We start from the raw sequence: 17,832 nt of genomic DNA on the forward strand, positions 1-17,832 counted from the left end.
GAACAAGGTGAGTTCCCCATTGCCTTCTGTGTTCATCACTGGTTAACCAGTTTCAAGAGATGGAAAGTCAGGATTTCCGGTAGAAGAAATCCTTCACTGGCGTATAAGACCGTATAGGACGGACGCATTGAAAGCGCATTTTTCAAGGTTCATTAAGTATACCATTTTGTTCATTTGGTTTACCATTAAACACTGGAGGTTGAAGAATTGCTCCAATTTTTCGAAAAGACGGCTATTTTGCTTATTCGCGAATGCAGCAACAATCTATGGCTAGAAGGAGAACTGCTGCTATTTTACTGGAAACTTGAGAATACTTTTACAATATGACGTTTGATTTGGGTTACTACTTCTAAAATAGCATTAGAGATCTAAACATTTGTAAAAAGGTTTATGAAATAGCTTGTTAATGATCAAAAGTGTTTCGGATGCTAAAATCTTACAGAAGGTCTAGCAAGCGTGTTATATATGACAGTAAGTCTATTGAAAACAACTTGTATATAAACATTAATAGCACTGAAACAGTAATTCGGAATGTAATATTTTATGTTGATCCAACTCACTAAAGGTTTTAAACCTACAGCAAATTAGTATTAGAATCGGATAGGTTAAGGGTTACATAATCCCAAAAACCCTGCTGTAGAAACGAAAAATGGAATCTTTTCAAGCGACTTCAGTCCTTGAATAAACTTCATCTACCATCTAAAGACAAACAAATGTCCATATTTGGAGACTGTTGGTTAAAGAGTGGATACACTACCTACTCTGCCATGTGAACAAGTTAGGTGCATCGTAGTGAAATCGTTTTAACTTTAAAAATTAAGGACCAGAAAGTATTTTAGAAATAAAACTATGCATTAACTCAATATCTGAATGTTTTTACAACAGATCATTATACTATCAAAAAACATTGTTTGGATTTTTTTTTTTTTTTTTCTAGTTTTGTAGCAAGCTTTGGCGGTAGTTAGTGCTTAACTTTCTCTAATATGTGAATTTATAACTGTGTGTGTGTATCACATTTATGCGATTAAATTCACATTAAAGACGCTTTAAAAGTGTGCTCAAGAAAACATGGCTGCCAAGATAGATTAGTATTGTTCGTATCTTAATAATAATACCAATGAAATGAACGAACATCTCAAAGTGGGAATCCATAATGCGTTCTTTTACTGAAATATATTATAGTCGTATTACAAGAAAAAATATTTTATCATTTTACTGCAGGTAAAAAAAAAAAAAAAAAAAAAAATCACAGTTAGGTAAAAATACATTTTCTCTTATTATAATATGACTTCAGATCCATTCAATCGTGTGGAATTTTGTAAACAGTGTTCCTCCAAAAGAATGCCAATAGAAACTAGAATTAAATACTCAAATCTAGTTAGGAGATCCACATTCGTTCTTCGAAATGATGGTATGTGCGTGTTCCAATGACACACTTCGAGTTGCTTTAATATCTTCCATGGTTTGAGGAATGGGGTCAGGACAGACGGACAAGCACGTTATTGCAATGTATTCTACAAAGTAATTCCAATGGCTCTCTTCGAAAAAAAAAAAAACAAGAGGAACAGTGGAAGTCTGCAAGGTTATTTAACCAACTTTCGGATTGTTTTATTTCTCGCTAGGTAATGCGGATTCGAATCCCTAGGACGCGACGAACTTTTATCAGAACTATTCAACTGAAAGTGAGTTAGCCGGTCTTATAAGGGGACGGCAGCATTTTCCTCCCAGCAAACAAGCAAACTAACCCCTTGAACACACATACACACTCACATATAACTACAGACATAAATTAAATTGCCTAAAATTCCTAATTATGAGACTCAACCTGTCTTGGACGGTGAAGGAGTGGATGTACGGAGTTCATTGCATATATGGTATGAACCTCATTAATCTGGAAACAGTTTCTCCCATTATTTTAGCAGTATCTATCGCTAATCTGACACATTGCAGTCTTTATAATCTACAGACATCTGTTATACTAGCGACTATTGCCTAAAATAGTACATTTATGTATCTTGCAATATAAGAGTTTTGTTTGTTTGTTTTTTTCGCTAAAAGGAAACAAACAAATAAATTTCCTATTAATTTGAACATGTCATAGTTACTAATTTCCTGTCATAACGACGAGAATTCTGTCGATTGAATTTCATAAGAGAACGCCAAATGGACATCATATGTATTGATGAGAACACAATGGATCGCTGCAGAAATTGAACTTCAAGATAGTCCATCGCAGCAGGCGAATGGCAGCTGTTAATGAAAACAAAACATAAGGATCAGCAGAGGCATCAGATGTGCGAGAACGTCTCCCTGTTGACTATTATGGCCGTAGAGATTATTGCTGATACATACTGATTGTTGTCTACATTTAATAAGGGAAAGCAGAAGGGTAATTTGCACAAATCTTCTTGAAATTCACCGAAGCTGAAGTGAGGAGGAGCGCGTGCGTACACACACACACACACACACACACTTTCTGTACGCCTCTACTAACAAACAATATGCATCTATCCTTCTTCCGCAATGCCTATATCTTCGCTCCAGCTCCACCTAGCGGAAATTACACACAATTCCTTCTCTTGACCAACAGGATATTTTTGGAATGGCGATAAGATAGCCCACTTTCCTTCATGTTAAATACACTTAGTCATAGATTTAATGCTACGTTGTGGTTTCAATAGTCTTTCAACGTTTTTGTAAATACACTCTTGGTATATTCTGTTTTCAAAAGATATTCAATTAGGCATAAAAAATATGGCGCAAAAAAAAAAAAAAAACGTAAACAGAATTTCTTTGCTGACTGTTTGTGCAAATGAATGCACCCGATCTTCTTCTTCTTCTTCTCCAGAACTGATTAAATGTCGTGAAGCACTTGAAGGAACTAGCGTTATGCAGTACCTGTAGTATTTCATCCAACTGCGGGTCGCCAGTCGATGTCTCTTTTCGATAAGTACTTTTTAGCAAGAACAAAAACTGTCATTTGCGACTGGATAACTCGATCTTGATTCAAAACTACTTAGAAAATGTTGTGGCGCTGTACTTGGCATAACTAGAATGCACAGTGAGTCTTTTTCATTTCAAAATAAAATAATAAAACCATATATATGAGTTATTGTACAAACAACAAAATATGTAAGCGTTTTGTGGTTCATCGTTTAACAACTTTAAGATTGCGACCACAATTCTAATTGTATTTGTCCAAAGTTTGTTCATATGCATCGGCAATTTGTGTAAACACATAAAATCTGCTTGTGGATTTAAATGTTCCAATCACGTCTCAAAGATGATCTGATTTATAAACCTAATTATATGATACAAAATCCAATTAGTTCTTCTTGGTCAAATCGCATTTTGAAATTCATCAACCTAAATAATCCTATCACCATTCGCGTTTTATTTATTTTTTAATTTGTTTTTTTTCGAAAAGATAAAAGAGTTTCACAATAAAGCACTCCTATCCAAAAGAAAGCCATTTGGTTCGATAATAATAAGATTTTACTGACCAATTACATGGTTTGGGGACGAATCGTCTGGTCTGCCTGTACAACAATTCCAAAAGGAATAAAATGTACCCAATGGATGCTAACAGTACCGACCTTGAAACTGCCCGCATCACAATCTCCTTCAAAGTAAACAAAGATGGCGCTCTTGTTCATGTTTGTTGCAATTTTTCAAGCGAATAATCTGACAGAGGTTTAAGTCTTTGAGTTGACGATAAATTTAGCATATATTTCTTTATCGCGCGCGCGCGCGCGCGCGTGTGTGAGAGAGAGAGAGAGAGAGAGAGAGAGAGATTATTAAATATATTTCGAAACTTTTACAAAATATAACAAGATAAACACCCTGTTCGAATCCATACTATAAAATCTATGAAACCTTTTCAAAAACCCATTAACATTCAAATCTACTCGAACAAAACCTGTAATTTAAATTTTTCACTGTCTCACTAAACTTTACAGACTATTCCAAGCTGGTCCACTAAGTAGTTTTTCGATACTGTTAAGATATTCAGCTCCAATACCAACGAACACTAGCAGAATATACGTTTCATCTTTTTCCCCTTTTCTTATAGGGGGGGACTTAAGCAGATGCAACTTTATCTATCTAAGTGAGATATAATAATATGCAAATTGGATATTCTACACACACACACCACAGATCCATCTTCAGCAACGATCTGATCATTCGACCCAAACTGCAGCAGTTTACGTTTTCTGTATAAAATTCTCGAGACACTTCTTTATATTGTTTTTCTTTTATTTCCTTAACAACAGTAGTCATTTTAGTTATTTAGTTCGCTTTAGGAAAGAGTCGAACAGATGGAAAATAGATGTTAGCGAGGGTATTAAGTAAAAGAACTTTTTGTGCGTGTGTGCTTCACGAAACGCATGCGTAGTTTTTTTTTTTTTTTCCTTGAGTTCTGGTTGGAAGGAGTTTATTGATATTTGTCATGTACAATCTTATTGAAAATTTATCTAGCCATTTAGATTTTGATTGGAATGTTACCACAACTTTTAATTGGCAATTTTGGGGGAAAATGATTCGAAATTATGCCAAGTAATAACTTCGTTCTGGTTGGTTATACAAAATTTAATAAAAGCTGATATTAAAGAACTTTAGGTAAATTTCTCAAATCCTATCAACCTTGGATTCAATCTGATGATTTTCGTGGCAAAAGATTTTGAAATAATGCAATAAACTGCCTACACAGCATACGCCAATAAAGGCTTCATATTCAATTGTTGTGGTAATACATAACGCCACAGAAATTCGGTTACAACACGTATTTCTGCAACCTCCCAGACCGGAGGTTGCAGAACACAGACTAAGTTGGTACCATTGCGGGCAGGAAAAGTGGGTGGGGTTTTAGTCGAACATAGCAATAGTATATCGCATTTCTTGGCTACTTCTCTAGATGTAAGTTATTTATATGTTACACGGTTGTGTGCTAAAAATGAAATTTATGAACAGTTATACGCAACCGAAGATGACAATATTAATTTATAATCGATGACTGTAATGAATATTTTGATACATTTCAATGTAATCAGAGGAACTGTCAAATGTTTCGACATAGGGTATCTAAACTTTGGAATACTGCACGGGTTAATAAGTATATCGACACCATTTTCGTAAAGGCTCAATTTTAGCAACGAAATTATTTCTTAATTAATTAAGAGTAAATGTTTTCATTTATATAAATTTAATTTGCAAACCTTCAAAATCGTGTCAAATTCAATTTTTTTTCTTTCTTACTTCTCCTTGTTTTTGTAGGTCAAGAAGCTATTAGCGCGAATACAGTGGGAGGGTTGTATACCCTTAAAAGGTAGGAGGAGAAAGGGTGATTTCCTTTACTTTTATTATCAGTAATTGAATGCATCCGCTAGGGAAAAGAGGACACCTTGAAAAAGCGGAACTTGGAGGTGGTTTGTTTTTAAGACTAGCGTTGTTTGCAACACCGATGACTCAACATAGAAAGAGTTTCAAATCTTACACAGCTATTACAATAACATTTCTTTGGCTTTTGTATGTGTGTAATCAAGCCGATAGACGATAAAAAAATTTTTTTTTTTTAAATTAACCGAAAATTACCAAGTATAACTAAGATCTTATGATATAAGATTTTAAAAAAATCACTCTCTCTTTTTTTTTTTTTCCCTCTCGCTCTTTCCTTCAAAGGAAACTACTGCCTTCCTTTGATACAGTTATTATCTAAGAAGAACAGGTTGCCAAAACTTCCGTTCTTTAGGGCATCTCATCCGTTAGTCAGGCAAGTTGAGAAAACAATAAGAAACGGATGAGATTTCGTTGAGTAGTAGCAAGATCTCTTAAAAACTCAATTTAAATGTTTGAAAACAACCACAGAAGTAATTATAATAATAAACAGCCCTAAAACAACGTAGAATGTCAAGTGCACAGTATATCAATATGTTAGCGGGGGGAATAAATAAAAACTGAATTTTTTTTTTTTTTTTTTGCTTCACTGCATTGCGAAGTAAGGCTTTTCTGAATTGGTTTTGTCGGAATTCTAAAATCGACTCGTTGATTGGATATTCAATTTATTTATTATTATTATTTTTAAATTAAACATTAAATACTTAGGATTTCACTGCCTTAAAGGCAATCTTTTATGAATATCCGGGCTATTAAATTGAAATTTGCTCCGATAGGTTTTGGCTTCTTCCATTAATGGTTCGTTGTCATTGTATAAATACTGTAGATCCATTTTAGCTGCTGGGGTCATGGATCATTAATGAATTTATGCTCGAAATAATGATAAAAATAATTCAGGCGCCTAGAGTCATTAAAAAACCAGAGGGAGCTAGTTGTGGTGGGAAATTGCTTTTATACAATCAACATCGCGGACTGAATGATAATTAATCGCTTCTATATTCGTGGTTCTAGTGTAAGAACACGATGATGATGGCGAGTGCGGTTCAATAGCCTTTCGAACAAAAATAAATTAATAGAAATATAAGAAAAGCGTATTCTTTTCTGGAAGAAGTTTAATAGTTGTATATTAAAGCATTACCGTTGTGAGGAGGGGGGGGGTCTAAGCATACCTGACTATATTACGTAGAAAAATGCAAGATCATATTCACGCTGTCTGCTTATGATTGATATTTTGAGACGATAAATCCCCCAAGAATTGTTTAAAGAGCGCTAAAACATCAGCCTAAGAATAAACCAGACACATAATGAGAGAACAAAAACCAAATATTAAAAAAAAGAAAGAAAGAAAGAAAAAGACTAAGCGAGTTTTGTGATGAACGGAAACCTGTGTAATCCTCTCGCAAAATTGAAAGAACGGAGCGTCAATATTTATTTAACAAAGAAAATTCAAGACATTTATTAAGAGTTTAATTATAAGCTGTATTGTTCGAACGTTTTCGGTTCTTTAATGAAGTAAATTATCTTAACAAACTTCAGTTCAACAATTCCTGCCGCTAATTATCCTATTATTTCCTTATAATAAAGCCAATGAGGATTTTCAGCAACTTCTGTTTGCAGGAGAATCGTTAACATCTATGGAAATTACGTCAAAAATAAGATGAGTTTGACAAGGAAGGGAAATGAGATCTAAGAAATGCGATGTATTAAACCAAATTAACTTGAATAAAATCTAGGACGCTTAAATGCTCTATTGTGACATCGGAGGATACATAACCCACTCAATTTTCACGACAATTGGACTCAATACGGCATTTGACTACTTCTTATCGTCTTAAAACCAAATACTGGATTAAATGTTGTTGCAAATTATATCAAGATTTACAAACTCAACCCCATGCTCACGTCTTAAAATTACACTGTCTAAGAATCTTAGCTTACCTGCCATTTTAAAATCCACCAGGTAAAGATGCGCCCGCGAATCGGCAGACTTTTGTCTTAACCTGGCTACGAAATAATGGGATATCTGATCTAGTAAAGAGCCTGTTTTAATCTCCGTCTAACTGATACGAGCACATACACTCCTTATAACTAGCACACGTGTTTATTTTTAACAGCTAAAGTAGTACCTTAGAAAAGAGAGAGAGAAGACGCAAGGTCTACATACCCCAAGCTGAACTCCAGGCTAATGATCCCATGGAACACAAGGAAGGCCACATTGTTCCAAACAGCTGTTTCTTTGTAAATGCCGTCAAAAGAAGGTCACTACGAGGGCAACTAATTAGACCTCCCACCTCCTCTACGTCTCATAGTAATACGCATCTCCTGTAATTTCAGCTCCAGGAGTTAACCTGCCTAGTCATTGGTTTCCCAGGACTTGGTACATCCGCTACTCTCACAATTCTGCGCCAATAACACTTCCTTTCCAGGTGTCCACTCCCACTCAAACGTAAATACGAAGCTGATAAACAAAGAACCCCAGTCTGGAGACTTTCAACACACGTGACACTAGGTGGTGGGATTGGGGAGGGAAATGAGATGGGGAAGCTGTCTGACTTCTCGGCACAGTGTCCTCCACGGTGGTCCTTCACGCACTACGCACTCGATTTTTTTTTTTTTTTTTTCACATACCTCGGTACAGTTTAGAGATATTCGCGATACTCTTCATCTTCATCGGATACAGTCACTGAAAAAGTGGAGAATGGCGCCTTGATAATCCTTAGCTGTCTTTAAATACGCTGAAATATGATCACTTGCAACCAAATCTACCGAAATCTAGAGCAAAATGCCATCTGATATTTAAAGGAAGATCTATCTTCATTTTTTTTGTTTTTGTTTTGTACTATTTCGTTTTTTTTTCCCTTTCATCCTCGACGGTTTGAAAGCCTATGTCCATTGCTCTGGGTAAAGGGGCAGAATGCCACAAAACCACAGTGTCAAGTAGTCCTAAAAGAGAGCTGGCGCCAGAGTAAAAACCGACGCTAGCGAGCGTCCCGTTTATCAGGCCAGGAAGAGCAGCAATAGAAGCAGAGCAGCAGCGAGTAAGACCGAGGAAGAAACATGTGCGGCCACATGCTCCGCTCTTGTGAGCTGATGACAACAGGCGCAATCAATGGCATCGGCATTCCAAACAGGCTTCGGCTTGGGCCGGGCGCGTTGTGGGTTCCTAACTGCGCCAAGCCGCCTAGCAGGCAGCGTTCGGGAACTAACAGCCACCGATCTGACTTCTTTTATTGTTTCTGGCGAATTGATAGGCAACTTCCCAGCGTACACAAACAGCTCGTAACCCGCAGCTGTTGGGCAGTTAAGACTGAAAACGTCATACGTCCGCGCGCCAAAACCGTGGGGGGAAAGTGGAGAGTCGATACGGCACGTGACGGAAAAGAGCGAATGGTTAACTAACTGCTTGTAAGGTTCTCCTTGAACCACGTATAAATGTACAGAGAAGATATTCTCATCAATAACCTCCCCGAAACAAACAGGTTTCTATTTACAATTCAAATGAGCGCGAAAAAAAAAAGAAAAAGGGGGGTTTGTTTCTTAAAATTTTAACTTTAGCCAGACTACGGGAGTAGCACTGACCTTTTAACGACCTGTCGCTGGAATGACGGATATTAGAATGTCGTAGATTTACTTTTATATATATATATATATATATATCCGTTTTGTTTTTCTCTTCCTCACCCTTTAGAAGACTAATATTTTATTATTAAAAATGAAAACTTCTGAAAGGTTTAGACAGCATTTTATCGTCAGAAATATCTACGCGTATTTATCACGATTTTTTTTTTTTTTTTTTTTTTTTTTTGCTACGATGTATTGCATGTATTAATTTCCAAATTTATTAATTACCAAAATTGCCGTTAAAAATGAAAAATTCTTATTTTTGTGCGTTTTATTTATTAGAAACATTAAAAGAGAATACAACAGTTTTTTTTTTTTTTTTTTTTTTTTTTTTAAACTCACCTTTTAATTTTAACTTATGGCTTTACAGACAGCGCAAGTTTTGGGAATTAAAAAAAAAAACTCTTGATGCTTTATTTATTTATTTATTTTTAATGCAGAAAATCTACACAAGGATTCTGTACAATAATTTGTAGTTTTAAAATGATTTTGAGAGCATAAAGTGGGGAAAATATTCTCAAAAGCACATAAAACAATATTAATTGATTTTTGGTTCGCCATTTCCATTGATGTGATTGTGAATCAGACATTGTTAGGTGCCATTTCCCGGTTTAATTGTTGTCTGTTTCCTATTGTTGTCAGAATAGTAAATTTGCTCCAAAAGATTTTATTTTGATATTAATTACTTTCTTGTCCTAATGAATATTACAACTTAAAATTCATAACGTAGAATGAGAGGGAGGCAGCACGCTCTGGTAAACCCTCAAAGAAGTACAAAATCACCATCATCATAACGATAATTACAGACATCAACCATATTGGTCTGTTCCGGTCTCATTATCCATCTAATATCGTCTTTTGAGGTCTACCCAGCCTTATCTTCACAATTGGTTTCGATTTTATCATTTAATTAGGATATCAGGTGTTGGCCATTCGGTTTACATGTTCTACCCAATTTTGTTTGTAATTGTTTACTTTTTCTTCTATTGATTTTATTTTTAGGTCTTTAAAAATATCTTCGTTCCCTTTTTTGATCTAATAATGTGTATTTTGCAGTTCTGTTCGTAAATCTCATTTCGCTTGTACTTATTCAATCAAAATCAAAGCAAATAATCGTGATTTTGCGATCTTGGTAGTAGACAGAGTGGTCAATATATTCCGGAATGTTCAAAATTGACTGGGGTTGACTCTATTGTTTCTCTGTCCCGACATAAATATACTCCGTAATACAAATACATGAACGGCGTTTGGAATTTGCAACTTATCGTTGGATAGAAATATTCGATGGCATTTTGGAATTGTTATCGGAAGACTTCTGATATGAATCTCATTTTGGTTTCGTAATACGATGCAGTTCCTTTATTTATTTATTTTTTAAATAATCCCTTTTCTATCGTAAGCGAAACTGTATTTTATTTTTCTCTTTTCCTGACTTACACAAATCAGAATCTGTTCGCTTGGGAATCGATGATTTTTGCCCACTATTGAGACCGCCATCTTGCTCATTGAAGTAAACAAGATGTCCTTAAGTAACATAAAAATCACGTTTGATTATTTGTTTATTTATAGTTACCGTTAGATCAAGAAATTCTTGTATTCTTTCTGTAATTTATTGCCGATTTTTCTGAGAATGAACCACAAAAAAAAAAAAGTAATTTAACAAATGCGCCCTAGTTATTTTTGCCCTACCAAGGAAGCTCCCTCCCTACAAATAGTCTATAGGAGGAAGGAACATGTTATTGTAACGGAAACAAACGGGGCTGTAGTTCATTTATTCCTACGTTTCCTTTATCAAACACGTCATCAGGTATGTGTGGAAAGAAACGTTAGGTAAACTCACCTCTATATCCGTATTGCCTAATAAAACGGGATTAAGTGTACACCAGGTGTTAGCATCACGGGAAATTAATCTCTGAGGAATCAGCTGTACAGTGAACCTAACCAGCCAAAGTAAAATCAAGGGAATTGTTTGAGAAGACAAAATAATAGAAAACCGAATTTGGTACAATTCGTAGCTCTGCCCTGGCATCAAATGCGATATTTTGATGGCGTCTTCTGATCCCAGTTGCGGGTTGTTGCTATCGTAATAACCACGTTCATTCTAGACCTCTTAAGAACATCTTTTCGGGAAGGGGCAGGTTGGGATACAACTTAGCGCCCCCCCCCCCTACTATTCGTATTGTGTCGAGATGTCGAGTTTTATTTTATGCCAGCAGAGCATTTCTTCGAGGTGCTCCACTTGTCGTCAACATTCAGACATAGCACATTAAGTCATATGCATGATCGCAAAGGACAGAGCGGCAATCTACCCCAATACAGGTCGATACCCCGTCTATAAGCGGAGGAAGTAGTAGATGCTTCTCACCCAACTTCCTGGGAAGGGGAAAAGACAGGAAGATAAAATATTTTAATAGTATCTAGTCGGATGGAATATTTTAGTTCCCTTCCTGACAGAAAAATAATGACAGAAGAGGTGAATGTACTCTAGTTTTGGGTGTACTCCTATTGAATAACTGAATTTAAGTCATTTCAAGCGCAAAATGTTGAAATTATGGAAACAAAACCGGGAACTAAACAAGCTAAGAATTTTATATACGGATCGCAAACCGTAATTTTTGCTTTGATTAACAGTCTTTTAAATCATCATCGGACATCTTTACATAATAAATGGCTTCGTTTCTTTATCTGACTAAGACTGACATGACACTGTACTTCTCTGTTTCCATGACAACAATCGGATGGCAGTTAATGTTGTCATGAATGAAATAGGTGCCATCCATAGCTCGGGAGAAAGATGTGTTCTTCACTACTCTCAACCATTCTTAGTTCAAAACATCAATTCGAGTCTACTCTATTACATCCAAACCGTGCTTGGAAGAATAAAATAAGCAATATTTTTGTGAAATGAACTGAATATATGCAAAACAGGAACGGCTGGAATATTAATATAGATCAATGGATTTCAGTTCAATTCCCTATATACAATCATGTTATAGAAACGTGTAAACTTGTACAGCAGTCAAGAGGCGGTCCAGCAGATCCCGAAAATTTAAGGGAAAAAGGTTATCAGGTCATTTGTTCTGAAGTTCGAACTAGGATCACATTTGCAGTTCGGTTTATAGAAAGATGTTTTTATTTTAACATAAATTTACTCCCTAGGGTCCCCTAGGATTTATAAACCTATAGTACATTAGAATTAGCAGTGTGGGTGGGTGGGCTAAGAGTTAGATAATCCCGAAACCTTTGCTCCGGAGATCAAACGTGAAACTGACTGTTTCAAGCGACTTCACGCCGGGTGGTAGTTTCGCAGAGGGCCATCAGATTGATCTCCTACCTAAAGAAGTTCGTAGAACACACATGCGCACTGGGAGATTAAAATTCTCAGCGTGCGTGTAGGTTGGAGAGTAGATATGTTAACCACTCGACCGACCAGATAAGCTTGAAAATAAAGCTGTGTGATGTTCTCAAATTCTAGATTTCAATTCAATAAATACATTCATGGGACTAGGGGGGGGGAAGAAAATGCCAACTGCCTGATATAAATAATAAGCACTTCGTTGCTTTAGTAACATTGTGTGTGTTAGTCAAGTAGGTGATTGAACATAAGCGCCATACTCAACTCAACAGAACGTTTGCTATGTCAAAATTCAATGGTGAGTTCGAGAGAGAGAGAGAGTAGAAGGTATTTAGAATTAACGGAAGGTAGCAGGAGAACGTGTTGTGCCGGCTGTGAAATCGAGTGAGAAATAGCATGATTCGTTGTTTCAAAGATTAAGTATCTTAGTAAACATCACGGAATCTCTTTCATTACTAAAACTGCCGCGATGGGCAGTTTTTTAGTAAGGGCTTGTTCATAAATCATGTAATGGTCTGGGGAAGTTGGGTGAGATCGGCCTTTTGTTATAATAGGCTGCGAGGTCTATTATATATATATATATATATATATATATATATATATATATATAATAGACCTCGCAGCCTAGGGTGTATATATATATATATCCTCTGTTATAGTAATATCTCTTCTTAAGTTGATTATTTTTACGAATCAGAAACATTTTTTCTTTTATAAAATATTTTATATTTTGTATTTCATTTTTAAAATCATTATTTCGTTAAGAGATGTGTAGTGTTTTTTTTTTTTTTTTTTTTCCCTACTTTGGAGTCCTATAACTTAGAAACACTTATAGTAAGAGAGAGCCAGAGGAAGGGTCCTATTCATGGCTGCCACGAAAAATATTTTTGGCTAACTAGATGAGCCGTGCGATGACTAACCCTGGGAATCACTGATATGGTATCGACAGGGAGGTCTGAAAGAGTCCGATCACACAATACCGACAAAAATTCATTTATACAAAGGAATATAATTTATTTCAACGATTGAAAATGAAAAGAAAACCTTATTTTAGATGTTCTTACACGTTTTCTATAGGAATCGTGGCAGTTTATTGAAGATATTTTAAAGTTATTAGGTGAGGAATATTCCGGTGATAGACAGAACAAAAAAAAAAAAAAAGAAGAAGAAGAAAAAAGCTGGCGATATATCTCCCCCCAAAGCCCATTTTTATCTTTATCAATGACGGACTGAAAGAATTGAAAAATAAATAAACTTTTGAACGAATTGCGTCGCATTACTCTTCCATCAGGAGATAAAATTTAAGTCATGTTACGCAACCGAGTTCGTCATTCAAATAAATGCAAATCAAAACTAGCTTTTGGCAAATGCGCCCTCTTGATCGCAGGACGTAGTCCTCCTATGGTAATCCCAAGGGATATAACCTTCCACCAGGGCTATTTGAACGCGCACACTCTCACTGTTAGCGAAATAGACGATAACACCCTGAGAAATGGCCACTAACGGTACTTAGGTGGCACGGATGATTGCATGACATCGTATGCAGGAGTACAAACGACCCAATGTCCCTTAGTGTTTCACGGCGCCATTCTTCCTAGCTCTGCTGCAGCAGTGGGCGCGGACTGTATTTGTCGTTTCGGTATATATATGCCAGATGTGCTCAAAAGAGTTGACAGCATGAGAAACAGGTGTGGGCATGGCATGGGGTACCATAAAAATGCAGGGAGGTGAGGAGCTTGTTATTTTACACCATTCCTGCAAAAAGGTAATTCTAAATGTCATTGAGCACCCGTCCTGGTATGGCGAGAAAATGCCATGCCAGTTTAGGGGAGGTATGGAGGAGAAAACAGGGAGAGTTTCGTCTTTATTGACGTGCCATGTGACAGATGCCATAAACGTTAAAATATGGCGATACATAAATATATACACACCTAAGCGAAACTTCAATAACTCGACCTATTTTAAATTCTCCATCGCTCCCTTAGCCTTATTGTGGAAATATTTAACTCTACATTGCATAATAAAATATGTTTAACTACTGAGACGCCTTGTAACTGCGTATATGAGTTAAAAGACTGTACCTCTATGCATAGTTTTTTTAATGTGACTCACTAGCATAGGAGCGTTATAGCACTGGGGTGGTTGCTAAGGGCGCTCTTGACAAGATATTTTATCAATTATCGAAATTATAACACTAAAAAAAAAGAACTACGTCTATATGGCATAGCAATCAAATTTATTTTACTTTTTGTGCCATTAGCCTCGTCAATCCACCTACGAAATCTCAAGAAATGTACAGAACATTCAATGCAGGGTGTAAATAAGGTTAAGAAGCTGGAAACTGTCCTCTAAATATGAGACTTTTTGCAAGCCTCTCAGGCTTCTAATAAGCAGGCAAGATGGTGGTCAGACACCCCTCGACAAAAATCATCCACCGTCTAAAGATCATCACAAACATCCATCCTAACAGTGCGATGCGAATCCGCGGTTGAAGAGCACAGTTGCTGTGCTCTTCAACACAGAATCACGTGATTAAACTGTGAGTGTCGTGAGAGATTAGGATTAAACTCAACAAACGGTTTCCATAATGTTTACGATTGTGTTCAATATTCATATTAATGGTCAGAATATGAAAAAGAATTCCATGAATGGTTAACTCCGTGATAATATAGATAAGAATAAATGCCAAAGCTGCTTGTATTTACTGAATCGTGGATATTTCCTTCCTCTTCTTCAGTATGCTAAAATACAGCATGTATAGTGTAGTAACAGCAAGCATTCTATGCTTTGGGAATATTTAAGAAAGAATGATAATCCCGTTCTTAGCGCTCTCTCAACCAAAATGACGGCCTATTGATAAAATAAACAGAAGACGATGGCGTTAGTCTGAAGAAAGCCTTTATGAAACTCAGAACACATTAATTGGCCGCCCTCCTCCCGTAACACGATTCTATTTCAAAGCTACCAACATCCCAAAACTTTGCGGTTTTAAGATTGTGATATCAGTAAATGTATTTAATATGTTATGGATGATATATGAGAGGTTTAAAATTCTCCATTAACTCGGTATATGCACTGACTTATTACAATTTGACAGACAAACTTAAAAAAAAAAAAAAAAAAAGGACAATATATACGAATTCTGTTGTCAGCGGATCTCCAGCAAACCGTAAGGCATCTGCTGTTCGCAATGCAAATAATTTCCAATAGAAACAAACCACCATTTTTGAGCCCAGCAAGAGGAAGATGTCGATTTAGTACTTTCCCTGCATCAATCACTATTTCCCAATTATCGTCCCCTACCACAGTCATCTTTCCAGTTCGCAAAAGGTCATAACAAAACAAATGTCAATGTAATACTAGTTCTTCCATGTCAACATAATGCACAGAAAGACGTATATAAAACCTCTGGTTTTAACGTCGAGCACTTGTACTTAAATCAGCACTGGAAAAAACAAATAATTATTTGTATTCATCTTTATGAAAAAACAACAACTAAAAAACACTGCTCTTGGATTTCGTTAATCTTCTCCTTAATACTTTTCACGCCCCTATTAATTCGTTAGAATAAAAATAGAAACTTGTGGTGGAAAGTTCTCTCAATAAATACCGAGCCATATAAAAAAAAAACGAAATCTTTTTTTAATTGCGTATCACAGCGTGTACCTTACGCAAGCATCTTTGCATCTGAGTCACATAATTACCTTTCTTCATTCAATTGCAGTCAAGATTATTACAATCATCATTAAATCATGACGTTAAAAAAAAAAAAAAAACTAATCTTCTCATTAAAGTCACCTGTGATCCAGCCCCAACCAACTGCCTTTTTCCCTCCTTTTTCACTATTAATTTCAATCATACGAGAAGACCGAAATTAAACCTCGTAATCAAATAACGAAGTTGCACTTCCTGGTAGGGCAGTAGTCACGCTTCCGCAACAACAAACGTGAGTACAATGGACAGGTAAGTGACGTGGTGAGAACCAAGCACTCCCCTGAGGGGCGGTGTATTTCACTACCTGTTTGAAAGGTAGCCAACCGTAAAATGACTATCACTTTAGGTAGTTAGTGACATGTGATTAAGATCTCTTTTACGTGCTCATTTCACACCCGCTTGTGGGGTTGTTTCACACCCACTTCTGGTTATAACATGCGATTAGAGGTTACCTGTATACCACCTCAAAAGCCTGCGGGGTGTGGGGAACGGAAACTAGTCAAACAGGTGATGCGCGCGTGCCGTGAAGGAGAAAGGTAGATAGCGGAAAATCACTTTTTTTTTTTTTTTTTTTTTTTTCCCCGGACTATATCCACTACGCTTTTTTTTTTTTTTTGTTACTATTATTTGATTGTGTTATTATAAAAATAAATATAAATACGAAATTAATATTCAGGAATCGGACAAAAACATTTATTTAATTGCCGGAGATATGTGATCATATTTAGTGATCAAAATTAGATTCTAAGTATAAATTGATGCAACAATGAATTTAGTTTTGATTGTTTCTGTCATATACGAATCGATGCAAAAATATAATTTTTCTGTTATTAAGTTATGTAATTAAATTGTAATATTTATTACACTAGGGGTGGATGATGTTGGAATTATTTTAAAGCAGGGGATACAAGATATATCAAATGTTGCGGTTGTCAATAAATAGACTTGTAAAGGGATCTCAACATAAGGGATTGCCGTCACTGCAATCAACAGAATCCTTAAATTACAGTTAAATAATGGACGAAAGACGACGGTTGAAGAATCAGCGTCATTTTACAGAAAGAGATGACAGCAGATCACTAACCATAAAGAACGACTTACGTTGAAAAGAGGAACACAAATAATGACTCCATAGCTATCACTATATCGGGGGGGTAAAAAAAGAAAAAAGATGTCTGCTCACTGATCGTCTCGTGTTGTACGAGCGCTGGACACATACTCAGCTAATTTCTAAACCTGTAAATCTTTCACGTTTGACAGGTTTCCTGTAACTTTTCTGTTACTTTTGTCTAAACAGACCCGGGTTCTTTTGCCAAGAATTTTTCTATCCCAGATTATCTATCTGGTTGATGTTATTTATTCCTATAGAGGAATTAGGCCACCCTCTTCTCTCGCAAATACCGTACAGAAAAAGAAAGAAAAAAAAACTATTTTTATGTTGAATTCTGGTTACAACACACCGAAATTGATGAATAGTGTGGTGTTTAGTACTCCTCTACTTGGGGGGATGGAATGCCTTTAAAGAAACAATGTAGGTAATACCCCAAAACAATATATCTCTAACGTAGTCAGGTGGTGGCGCCACTCTACCTGTTTGCCGCTGGGTATAACAATTAGGGCAGATTTCAGCCGAGACGGTTTTGGCACAGCGGGAAAGTGCTGTCGACTTCTGTCGCCGGTCCGTGCACACAAGCGTCTCGCGAGAGAGAGCTTTAAACCAATCTGTCAAGTAACAGCAGCTGAGATGT

The 17,832-nt window shown here is 36.3% G+C and overlaps 1 protein-coding gene across 8 annotated transcripts in view; it reads right to left on the bottom strand.

Moving 5' to 3' along the window:
- Nucleotides 1–17,832, bottom strand: part of zfh1 (Zn finger homeodomain 1) — a 432,332-nt gene that overhangs the window by 263,551 nt on the left and 150,949 nt on the right. For 3 of the 8 annotated variants that reach the window (XM_090413025.1, XM_090413022.1, XM_090413018.1), the window contains exon 1: nucleotides 7,559–8,610. The exons of the other annotated variants lie outside the window; for them this stretch is intronic. In XM_090413025.1, coding sequence (XP_090269151.1) covers nucleotides 7,559–7,610 — 52 coding nt within the window. In that variant the 5' untranslated portion in view covers nucleotides 7,611–8,610. Of the gene's footprint in view, nucleotides 1–7,558; nucleotides 8,611–17,832 lie in introns of those variants that run through there. 8 annotated transcript variants of the gene reach the window in all.

The sequence above is a fragment of the Typopeltis vanoorti genome, chromosome 23, assembly GCF_054136105.1.
Source record: "Typopeltis vanoorti isolate ZY-2024b chromosome 23, IOZ_Tvanoo_1.0, whole genome shotgun sequence".
NCBI lineage: Eukaryota > Metazoa > Arthropoda > Arachnida > Uropygi > Thelyphonidae > Typopeltis > Typopeltis vanoorti.